The 12,123-nt window shown below is 43.1% G+C and overlaps 1 protein-coding gene across 2 annotated transcripts; it reads left to right on the top strand.

The window, feature by feature from the left end:
• The first annotated feature begins 2,795 nt into the window (after positions 1-2,795).
• On the top strand, positions 2,796-11,775 carry CDC37L1 (cell division cycle 37 like 1, HSP90 cochaperone). 2 transcript variants are annotated; one of them, XM_056324741.1, is made up of 7 exons: positions 2,796-3,015; positions 4,827-5,108; positions 6,496-6,586; positions 8,653-8,768; positions 9,039-9,161; positions 10,057-10,212; positions 11,045-11,775. In XM_056324741.1, the coding sequence occupies exons 1-7, from the start codon at positions 2,812-2,814 to the stop codon at positions 11,144-11,146; spliced, it is 1,074 nt and encodes a 357-aa protein (XP_056180716.1). In that variant the 5' UTR covers positions 2,796-2,811; the 3' UTR covers positions 11,147-11,775. The 2 variants fall into 2 exon arrangements, with proteins under 2 accessions (XP_056180716.1, XP_056180717.1); XM_056324742.1 differs by lacking the exon at positions 2,796-3,015 and adding an exon at positions 3,069-3,430.
• Positions 11,776-12,123: the final 348 nt, after the last annotated feature.

Genomic DNA, 12,123 nt, shown 5'->3' with positions numbered 1-12,123 from the left:
AAGACCAGATTAAAGAGAACTCAAACAAACTGGACATACTTAAGTTCATGGGGCATAAGAAGTTTCACCCAGTAGTGCTGAGGGAGCTCCATGAGGCCATTGCCTGTTCAGTCTTGATTATCGTTGAAATGTCATGGCAACTGGGAGAAGTCCTTATGACCAGAGGAAAGCAAATGTCATTCTTATGTTCAAGAAGGGCCAGAAAAAGATCCAGGTAACTACAGGATGGCCACCACAATCCCTGGGAAGATAATGGAGCAACTAATTCTGGAAGCCATTTTTCCACATACGTCACAAGACAATAGTCACAAATAGTCAGCATCGATTTATGAAGAGGAAGCCATGCTTAACCAACCTGGTAACTTTCTACAACGAGATGGCTGGCTTGGTGGATGAGTGGAGAGCAGTGAATTTTGTTTAACTCGACTTCAGTAAGGCTTTTGACACTGGCACTGTGACATGTGACATGTTTCCCCTGATAAAAATGTGTTGCTTCATGCTAGTTAACACTAATAATGAAGGTCAAAGGCACAAAAACACAGTACTGTAAGGTAAGACAAAAGATGAACTTATCTAACAACATCTACTTCATGATAATTACTTTGATACTCCTTTAAAGACTCAGTAAACGTACAAGAAACTATTCTTCTACAGAAGTGGAATATATTACCCACTTCTGGACAGAACACAGCTATGGGCTTTTATTGCAGAGAGACAGAGCAGTCATGTTTTCAGAGCTCTGTGGATCTTGAGAAAAGGTAAAGGCCTTAATTAAAATTGTACTTTGTACCTTTCAGCTGTATTAACTATGTAGCTTTTCACTTGTGTAGATAATAAGCACTGGGAGGAAAGGGAAAGTAATCATGTCCCTCAAAGGAAAGCTTTTAGTGAGCCAGATGCAAAGAATTTTAGAGAAGCAGACAGGTAGAGTCAGTCATTTGAAAAAGAAAGAGTCTGAAAGAAATGGATGAGAAAGATAACGTTTCTCTAAACTTCATGTATTGATGTTTTGCAATGCTTCAGCACAGTTTTGCTTGCCAATAGACATAGCCGTTCTGTCTTACACCACGCTTTAGAAACCTGTTTTCAAACACAAAATACCTTTCACCAGAACCGTAGCCAATGAACATACAGTGGATTACAGGAACAAAACATTGAAGACTCCTGTTCTCAGTAGTTCCAGGTGTTAGGTGTGGCATGTAAAACAGCAGCAAAGCCATGTTTATCATTTATTTGCAATTTCATTTAAATTACATCTGCTGTACTGACAAAAATCTTGAACAGATGACAGCCATATCAGAACTGAGGTATCATATTGCTTCCAGAACAATCATATCTGAAACAGAATAAATTAAATTAACCTCATATACACTGTTGCCATTCCTGAGATTAGGAAAGAACTGTCCATGTGAGAGATGACCTCTCATAACAATTGCTGTCAAAACTCCAGACCATAAAATTCTAAAGAAATGCTGAAGTCTGCTCCATTACAGGAACGGGCCTAATAGTTCATCTTATTATGTTGAAATACATGTGAAACAAGAATAATCTATCAGTTGTAAAGAAAAACAAGATTACACACAAATTACAGCTTGTACACGGCTTAAGACGTTAGACTTTCTAGCCCGAGGCATCTAACAAGTGAAGTTACCTTTTCAGAGCACATCTCATGAAACAAGAGAGGGAAAACAGGAAGAAGGCACTCTGTCTCTTTGTGTTGACGCAAGATGCACACACTGAGAAAATGTTGCATTTCCCAGGCAGAAACAAACCAGGACCTGTAACCTTGGGAAATAAAAAAATATGTTCACATGAGACTACTTAGTCCAGTCTCACACACATGCATTCAGTGCAAGTCTGCAGGACTCTGTCTCAGAATGGGCTCAGTAGGCCCTTGGCTTTACTACTGATAATCTCAAGCGGGTGCCAGTTTAAGGCCTGTCATTGGGAGTTTGCTTGTTCTGTATTTTGGACTTCTTTTTAATCATGTCATGTAACAGGGTCTGATTTCATAGACCTTAGTGTAAGAGAAACACTTGATACCTACAAGGAAATGAAGGAGTGAAAACCAGTTTCTTTTCTTACATCTGATGAGAAGACCTGTTATGAGCCACGTATTAGCATCACCCATTGCACAACAGCAGTAATCCCCATAATTAAATAAATGTCACACAGCAAGGGAAACCCCACATTTAATGTAACCATTTCCTCACACACTCTTCCTAGCGGACTTTATACCTGCAGCCCCAAAGAACCAGTCAGTGCCTCCTGTTTGGAGGAAGAGCTAAACAACCCGTGGATGAGAAACCATGGCTACAAGGAGGGCTCGTTTTACCCTTCGCGGGGGTATTACACCGCAGAGGCATGGCCCACTGCAGGTTAACTTACACCCCAGCTGAGCCTCAGCCGTTACCCAGCAGACAGCTCCCCAGGAGCTCTGGGAGCTGAAGGCGCGTTCGCGGGTGTACGCGCACAAGCACCCACACGCAGCATACGCGTACACACCGCACCCCCGCGGAAGCGTGCTGCACAGCCCGGGCGCACACCCCGCGGGTACGCGCACCTTTCCTTTACGGCGCGGCACCGCGGGGTCCGGAGCGGCCGCGGTGGCAGGGTGCTGGCCCCCCGCGCCCCCCGTTCGGCGACCACCTCCCGCCGCAACGGGCTGGGCGGGACGGCGGCACGGCCCGGCCCGAGCCGCGTTGTCACGGCGACCGCGGCGCCTCAACGGCCGCGGCGCGCGGCCCCGCCCCGCCCCCTCGCGCGGTGGCGCCCTCGGTCGCCGCGCGCCCGGCGGCGCCCCTTACGGCGATGCCCGGCAGCGCTGGGCGCGCACCGGCTCCCGCGCACGCACCCGCAGGCGCGCCGTCTTTATTTTTCTTTTTAGATACGTCTGGTTTTATAGATCGACAGGCACAGACTTGCGTACGCACATACGTTTATTTTGCCAGCGTCCTGCGGCAGCCCCCAGGGAGGCGGCGGGCCCCCCGCCGGCACGGAAGAGCCCGACACACGGTACTCCGAGCAGGGGGGCGCGGGGCGCCTCGCCGCCACAGCCGCTGGCCGCGGCGCGCCACCAGCGGCCGGGCCTCGCGGGGGCTGCGGCGCTCCCCGGGGGGCGGCCGGGGCCGGGCCGGGGCCGGGGCGGGGGCGGGGGCCGAGGCCGGGGCAGGCGGACGCGGCCCTGCCCGCCCCCGTCCGGTGCGGCTGACGCAGGCCCCGCCCACTTAGGCTGCCGGAACTGGTGCGCTGCCTCATTTCCGGTGAGGTGTGTGCGCGCCGCGGGTGGCGGGGGACGGCGATCGTCGGGGGCTCGGCGGTGGGGATGGCGCTGTGGCTCCCGCGCTCACGGGACGGCGGCCCTCCGTCGGCGGAGGACGAGGAGTGGGGTCAGGGTCCCGCCTCCCGCCCGCGCCTGCCGGAAGTGCAGGTACATCCGTGTCCCCCACCCCTCGCCGCCTCCCGCCCCCGCTGGCGCAGCTCCCCCGGCCCGGCCGGCGCGGAGCGGGTGCGGGCCGGTGCTGCGGGCGCCCCGCCTCCCCCGCGCCCGTCGACCGACGCCGCTGCGCGGAAGTGGCCGCGGAGGGACGTGGGTCACGGCGGAGCCCGGTGCGTGTCGGGGCGGGGGTGTGCGGAGCGCCCGTCCCCCCGCGGGGCCCGGGAGGGGCAGATGTGCCGCCGCCGCGGGGGGGGGGTCTGGTGTCTGCCGCCACCCGGAGCAGCTCCGCGTTTGGCAAGCGGTGCGGAAGGAGCTGCGTGGAAGTTATTCCAGCGTCCTTACGTCTAAAAAGCAGATAAATAGGCGGTGTGTTTCTCTGTTGGCTGGGGCGAGGTGGCGTCTTACAAATTCGTTGTCAGGAATTCTGTGGGTTCTTGCAAGAAGCTGCCATGGCGCTAGTTTTCCAAACAGCGAAATCTTCATCTTGTTGTGAAAGAAGTAAAAATGCTGAAATTCCCAAACAGAAGTTGGCACAACTTTGATGTACCTGCGTTAAGGTTTCCTTCAAATAATCTTTCACAACTTGTGCTGTCCTTAACACCCCTCTGCCAGATGTTATCAGCACCACGAGTTTCATAATATGGCACAGCAAGGCTGAGGAACTAATGCGTATGGGTGTTTTTTCTCCGCTCTTGGTGAGAAGGCTTGGCATACACTTTAGAGGATAATTTCTTAAGTTACCCAGTATGAATGCCCAGCAGACACCTGGAAGCAATAGAAACACTGTTGCTAAGAGATCACTTTTCTGTCCCAGCTGTGAGTGGTGACCTCCTCAATAGATTTGACCAAAAGGAACATACGCTTCTACTGGGCCTCAGCCCACTTCATAACTTAAATTCCACTTTCACTGTCAGTTCAGGGGAAGATGTTGGCCATCTGTTAAGTACTAATCCATATTGGAATGCAGGCAGCAGCAGTTCCTTTACTGTTGTGATCTGACCACAGAACCGATACTTTGTTTCAGAGGTACATGTTCAGGGTATTCTCACCCTTGGCTGTGGCTAGCAATGCAGCCCAAAGATAGGCAGAGGGGTTTCAGCTGTGTCAGAAATATTTTTACAGTCTGGAGGCTATTACTGATAGCAGTACATGATCCAGGATTTTGCAAATGCATTTAACAAAGTTCAGACAGCTTGAATTAGAAATGTTTTTCTAAAAAAAAACCAGCTGTACCATACCGTGCTTTGTCACTGCTGCAAATATAATGCTGCATATCAAAGGTGCCTTCCAGGCACGTTGGATATGGGACTTAGGCCTGTCTGCTCCTGTGCGAACTGTAAACTGTCAATTTTCCCTCCATAAATAGCATGTCTGATTTTTCTCACAGACATACAGCCAAAGGGTTGACTTAGCCTGCCAAAAAGAAAGGGAGTTCATGAAGCACTCTGTAGAATGCACGTGGAACCTAGCAGAAGCCCAGCAAAAACTTGGTAGCTTGGCACTGCATAATTCAGAATCCTGTGATCAGGAATTCGCTAAAGCAGAGACTGAAGCTGCAGAGTTGAGACAGAGAGAGGAAGAGTGGAGAAGAAAAGAAGAAGCACTAAACCAGAGGGAAAGACAGAATCTATGGAACACAGATCCTCTTAGTAAGGAGGTATTTAATAAGGTATGACCCATATCAGTGCATGAAAACAAGTGTTAGCCTCTTTTTTTTTTTTTTTTTATTCCCCTTGTTACTAGTCTTGAATGTCTTCTGTGTTCAGTATAGCACAAAACCACAGCATGTGTTAAATGGAAGATAATTTTTTTCTTACTTTGCCTCATGAAAGAGAGCAAGCCGTGCTCATACTACATACAGGATGACATTTCTCTACCAGCAGTGCGAATCAGAACTTTAGTGGGTCATCTAGGTATTACCAGCTGGCTATGTGCACTTGCAGCCCAGAAATCCTGTTGTATCCTGAGATGCATAAAAAAAAACATGGCCAGCAGGTCAAGGGAGGTGATTCTCCTGCTCTGCTCTACTCTTATGAGACCCTGCTTGGAGTACTGCATGCAGCAATCGGGTCCTCAGTACAGGAAAGACATGGGCCTATTAAAGCCGGTCCAGAGGAGGGCCATGAAAATGGTCAGAGGGATGAAACACCTCTCCTATGAAGAGAGGCTGAGAGACTTGAGGTTGTTCAGCATGGAGAAGGTGTTAGGGAGCCCTTATGGGCCCAACTGTCGCCTTTCAGTACACTTAGAAAGGGCTTATAAGAAAGATGGAGAGAGTTGGGGTTTTTATTATGGCCTGTAGTGACAGCACAAGGTGCAATGGTTTTAAACTGAAAGAGGGTAGATTCAGATTGGGTATAAGGAAGACATGTTTTATGATGCGGGTGGTGAAACACTGGAACAGATTGCCCAGAAAAGTTGCGGATGCCCGATCCCTAGAAGGGTTCATGGTCAGGTTAGATGGGGCTTTAAGCAACTTGATGTAGTGAAAGATGTCCCTGCCCATGGCAGGGAGGTGTGGAACTACGTGAGCTTAATGTCCTTTCCAACACAAACCAGACGCTGGCAAATGTGCTGAACAATAGTTCCTTTGCATGCAGAGTGTGCTTCTCTGCTGTGCCAAATTCTTAAAATGTGGAACTATGAGTTTGCCTGTAGTAATGACTACTATAATACATATTATTTAGCACAAACTTTTTTTTTTAATAGTAGAATCTCAGCTGTAATTTCGAAGTTTAATTTGAACAGCTAGCACATCTCCTAAGCTCACTGATTTAGCTGCATTCAGGCTGCAGTGTACATGATTCACACTGTTGACAGATCAGTAAGTTCCCACCTAAGGACAGAAGTTTCTCCGAGTTCTTTGGTCGGTAGGCTATAATGAGACGTTTAAACTCTTAGTCTGATTTTTAAAAGAAAACCTTCTCAAGAATATGACATGACTCTAAAACTAGAGCATACCATTTAAACAGTAATATATTAAAATACAATACTCCTTTATATAACAAAAAGTATGTCTGGAGTTTCTGTGATAGTACAATTTTTCTCTTCCTCAGAGTTTAATTAATCAAAAAAGAAAAGAAATAGAAGATGAAGATGTGTCTGAACCACTTATGCAAAAACATGAACAGAAGATTAGACACTTTGGTGAGTGTGCTTTTTCCAGTATTTTGCAGTTCACATTTCTACAGAATTTGTGTGGGTTTGCTCCTTAGTGTACCGAATACTAACAAATGAAAGGCATGGCTAACAGACTGTTCAGATTTATTTTATCAGGGCAGATAATAATTTCAAAGAAAAATAAGGTCTAAACCGTAGAAGCTTGTTAGTTCTTGTGACCAATAAGAACTTAAATTTAAAATGGAAAAAAAATTATTACTGAAATGAGCTTAAGCCCCGGAAACTGAAGTTCTCACAAGTTTTTCTGCTGTTCAGTGGGAAAAAGGCATTCATGGAAATAAAAGTTGTGTGTGCGAAAGTGCATGGGATTATCCACAGCTGTCTCCTTTGAATCTATGTTTTTCTGGTAGTTGCTAAGCTACAGGGGTAATCATTGATTAAAGGGGAATGTAAATGCCTACTGAGCGTATGTGTGCATGAAATTGTGCATTTCTTAAAATTATATTTTATTATCCACTAGGTGTCACTTCAGCTCTCATAATTGTTGAACCCAGTTAAGCACAAAGCTGATCTTGTAATCTGAAATTTTGATGGTTCTCTGAAGTGCTTTCCATTCTTAGTTACGGTCTGGTTTCAGACTATGGTATAGTATGGCCGTATTTGGAATTCCAGAACAATAAAGAACAAGAGTGACTTGGGAAAATTCAGTTCTTCACACAAACTTGTTTCTACTGAGCTATTTGGCTTCTAAGGATCTTAAACTGTTTTAAAGAAAGGGTTCCTAGCCCTGTTAGCTGTAGCAGGCCTTGTGAGTACCAGGTACCAAGGTAAGGTACAACAGTGTCAGAGTATGCGAACAGCAGTGAGAGGCACAGGTACCTTAACTGCTAAGTGTAATGATAGTGGAATCAGAGGACATCTCCCCTGCTGTGTATTTCAGCAGAAAAAAAAAAGAGGCTTTCTTGTAGGCTTCCTAGCTAAGAGTTGGGCAGAATACTTTTTTGTCTAAATTCAGATTAAGCTGTTACAGAAGCAACCTTATTACAGAAGGTCACAATTTTTTTCCTTACCTACTAAATTCAAAGCCATGTTGTTATTTTAATTCAAAATGCCCGAGTCCATTGTAAAAAGGGACAGTACATCAATGCTCTTTCAAGTCTCTTGTTCTGTGCTAGCTGCTGCCAAGGGGCACTGTGGACTTCGCTAGCCATATTGCATGAGTCCTGTTTCTGGATCCTGCTCTGGCTTCCAAGCAATAAAACTTATGCAGAATAGCTCTTAAAAACAGCCAAAAGAAATACTAGCCATTGCTTTTTCTTTAGGCATTTGTTTGCTGGAATTAAGATTAGCTTAGGTCATTACCACTGAATTATCTTTAGCCTAGTTATAATTATACGCTGATGGACGGGTAAAGCTGTACTTCTGGTACCTGTTGCCAGTAATGACTCAGTGATACACGAAGGACAATTTTAAGAAGTGGTCTGAGTGTCAAGTTCTGATTTTTAAACTCAGCTCTTTACATGAAGATAGCTTCATGCTATCACAATTCAGTCTTCTAGTTAATTTTCTGATACTGATGTGGCTGCTTTTTGGGTTCAAGCTGTTCCTGTAATTAAATTCAAATTTCCTAAAAACCTAGCAAATCATGTTAGAAGCACTTTCATTTTTGACAGATCACACATTCTTTTCTTTGCATTTTTATTTACAAACATTTAGAGAATTTGTGGTTGTGAGGATCACTGAATGTAAATCTCTATCCACAAACTTTTTAAACTATTTGATGATTTAACTAATAGATACCTACACCACTTTGTTAGTTTGTATGAGAACTGATTAAAAAAACTTGTCGACAATGCTAGAGATGCATTAAATATAGGAAATTGACTGTTAAAATCACTTTTAATATCTTCAGAGTCTGATTATACCTTCTGGTAATGTATAAATAAACCCCCAATATTTAGCTGCATGCTGTCATTCTGAGGTTAGCACATTGCAAAGGTGTTATATATACTGGGGTATCAATGCAAGCAACTTCCTTGCTGCATTAAATAATTTATCCATTTAGGATATCTTAACTATGTTTCTCTTACTAGGTATGCTGAGTAGATGGGATGATAGTCAAAGATTTTTGTCTGATCACCCATATCTTGTATGTGAAGAAACTTCTAGATATCTCATGTTGTGGTGTTTTCATCTGGAAGCTGAACAGGTATGAAGATTTTTGAAGTCTTGAAAGCATACAGTTTCCCACCTGCACTGTTCTTCCCACCCTCTAGTTTTTTTAAGAAATACTCTGTAGTGCATTGTCAGATATATATTTCTACCTATGGCTAATTGTCACTCCTCTTGCCTCTGTGAGCATCAGTTCTCACCTATTTAGGAACAAGAGCAAAAGGAAATTATGCTGAATTTTGTAAATATCATCACAGGAAGTATCTTCAAATCATAACTTAATTTTTGTTTTTGTTTTTCTTTTCAGAAAAGAGCTCTGATGGAGCAAGTAGCACACCAAGCAGTTGTAATGCAGTTTATAATAGAAATTGCCAGAAGCTGCAATGTGGATCCAAGAGGCTGTTTTCGTCTCTTTTTCCAGAAAGCCAAAGTAAGTCAACCTGGGTAATGATGGGAGAAACCCTTGATGCTATACAAAGGACCAGTGTTATAGAGGAGGTTTCTTCCTAACCATAAGAGGCTAAATGTTTTTTGACTGACTTAGGCTTATGGGAAAGTGATTTGTTAGCAATTCTTTTCTAGACAGAGTATTTTGCTGACATTCCAATTCTGAAAATGAAAGTTTAGTGGATTTTTGGTTATCCCAGAGGGAAAGCAAGATACAGCAGGGGAGCAACAGGATTGTTGCAGACTAATAACTAAGTAACAAAAGCGTGCACCAGTTGAAGGACTGATTTTGGCTAATTACAACTGTGTTTTCACAGTGTACCTGTGTATGTATTGTCACAACTTCCCATGTCATTTGCAGTTTGGTGTGGTCCAAAATAGTGTCCCTTTCACATTACTGAAATAGAGCAATCCAGAACTATGCAGCAGAAATGTGGGAAGACTGAAACTGTGGTTTGCTGTAGACTATTCAGTTATTCAAGACTGATGGATTTCAATATTGCCTAAAGGAGTTCAGTTAAAGTGTGAATCAACTTGTCCTTTACTTTTGAACAGAGTGCTACAGCGAGCACCTGTTCTTCTAAGGGTACTGGCTTCTGAGTTGGAGTAAAGGAAAGGCTAAAATTAAATTTATTTTTACATGTCCTTAGATAAATCAGTTAATTTGCTTCTACGTATGAATACTACAGATTGTCTTAAAAAGAAATCTACCTGAAATTTTATTTTTAATTGACTAACATTATTCTTGAGTTGTTTGCAGTTGTTATTCCCAAAAGGGTGTAACATGCATTACTGTGTGGCTTTTTTCAGTGCTGTGTATGTTACAGCTGAAAAGTAAATGTGGCTGAAGTGAAGGCATTTCATTTTTCTTTTTGCAGACAGGAGAAGGCTATTTTGAGGCTTTTAAAAATGAACTTGAGGCGTTCAAGACCAGAGTGAGAATTTGGTCACAATCACATGGCTTTCAAACTATGTTACTACATGACCTCAGTGTCAATCCTGGTCTTGTAGCAGAGCTGACATCCTTTTCACAGGTAGGTTTATTACTTTTAGAAATTAATTTAACTAAAGTAGCATTAGGTGCTGCCTTGAAAAGCTGTACCTTTCTGAAATACAAAGAAGATTATTCCTAGAACTGCTAATGCTCGGCATATAATGTGCAGTATTATCAATATGCAAGGCGTATATGGGCTTTCTTTTTACTTGCTGGAACTGACAAAGCATCAGCATAAGGTCAAAAGCATACATTAGTTCAGTGCCCTTACATTTTCATGCTTAAATAAACACTGCATCATAAAACTGGTCAGGTGCTAGAATTGTATTCAGAGTCTTTACCACAGGCAGTGAAATGAGCTTTCAGTGTAAAATGACTAATCCTGTTCATGCGATTGTTAAGGTAAGGGAAGCCTGCTGTTGTAAAAAAGGAAACTGAGGGTACTCTAGGTCTTTTGTTACAGTACCAGAGATGGCCACCATCCTGGAATGAAGAAGTGACTTAAAAGACTGTCAAAATTAGGTATTAGGGAAGCAGTCACAATGGAAACTACTTATTTGAAATAATTTGATTAAAATGTCTCTCAAGATCAAACAGCTTAATTTTAAGTAAATGTGCAGTCAAGTGCTAGAAATACTGAGACTAAATACAAGCTGTGACAGCAAATTTAAAGAATCCTTGACACAGTGAGATGATATTCATTGATTCATTTTTCAGACCTGACTTCCTTACTATTGCAAATCTATCTCCTCTTAAGATGGACAACACAAAGAATCCAACTTAAGCTAAAATCTCTAAATCTCTGTTTCCCTCTATCCCTCCCCCATATATGGTTATAGAGAATTAAGCTGTCAATTTTTCATGTTTTGCAGAACATAGGTGATCTACAAGGTTCCATAAACACAGGTGTCTACAGTTTAAACTCTGTGATACAAAACGATGAAGAAGAATCCAAAATGATGGACACAGTATAGTACTCTTTAAGACTGACGCCAAGTACTTTTTTTTTTTTTTTTAAACTCTTTTCTCCCCCCAAAGAAACAAACATGGCTATTTTCTTGACACTTATTTTTCTGGGTACTGCACTTTATTTTTAATGTCAGATTTTTGTTGTTGTTGTTTGGTTTTCAGGGGGAAGGGTGGGTAATTCAGAAAAACTTGTAATATCGTTTGAAAATGTGCTGCTAGGTTTTTGGTTGTTCTTGAAGAGCAGGGTTCTCATTGCCGAATGTGAAACTGGATGTGTTTTCTGCTACTAACCTTGCCTTTCATTACTTTAGAAATTAAAAGTATGAAAAAAAAATCTGCACAAATAAAATGTTTACAAGAAGCAGTAGATTCTTGGTAGAATCTACTATTATCTTACTACAGATGTGGACATGTTTCACTCTATGAATATTGGAGATCACAACTGTATCCATGCTACCTTGCTGACATTATAAGCTCTCAAATTTGATTCTCACTAATAGCAATAAATCAGTATCTGGTATCAGTATTTCAGATCTGAATGGATTAGATTAAAACACTGGCTTTCTACCTCTACTAAGGGGATTTAAATGTTACATTGTGCTTTCATTAAATGTAACTTGTTTTTGACCTAAAATGCAAGCATTGCTCGTCTCCATATGAGTGCTGGGTTGTGTGATTTCTGAAAGTCTGAGTCTCTTCGAGTTCATAAGGCTAACTTCAGATATTTTTTTTTAAACCAAGTTTAATTATACAAAGAAGAATTGATGGAGGGAACCTGAGGTACAAGGGTTAGGCTAAGACTTCCGTTTAAACAGAAAGCTTTGTTGCAGTTCATGTGGGGCAAGGTGTCATGCAGGGTTTGAAAGGCATTTCATATGCTGCTAAACTAAACAGGGTTTCTGACATCGCCAACGCAAAGTGGAAAATCATTAAAAACTTCTTGTTTGAGGAGCTGGAAATCCAAATAATTCTTCTAGACAAG

Source organism: Falco biarmicus, chromosome Z (assembly GCF_023638135.1).
Source record: "Falco biarmicus isolate bFalBia1 chromosome Z, bFalBia1.pri, whole genome shotgun sequence".
Classification (NCBI taxonomy): Eukaryota; Metazoa; Chordata; class Aves; order Falconiformes; family Falconidae; genus Falco; species Falco biarmicus.
Note: the sequence above shows the minus strand (reverse complement) of the source record. Positions and strands in the feature narration are given on the sequence as shown.

What these genes read in the sequence shown, in the direction of transcription:
- CDC37L1 (XM_056324741.1), top strand. Translation starts at nt 2,812, where the DNA reads ATGCCCGGCAGCGCTGGGCGCGCACCGGCTCCCGCGCACGCACCCGCA. An exon ending in GTAAGGAGGTATTTAATAAG is followed by an intron (nt 5,109 to 6,495) that starts GTATGACCCATA and finishes TCTCTTCCTCAG; the next exon opens with AGTTTAATTAATCAAAAAAG. An exon ending in ACAGAAGATTAGACACTTTG is followed by an intron (nt 6,587 to 8,652) that starts GTGAGTGTGCTT and finishes TTCTCTTACTAG; the next exon opens with GTATGCTGAGTAGATGGGAT.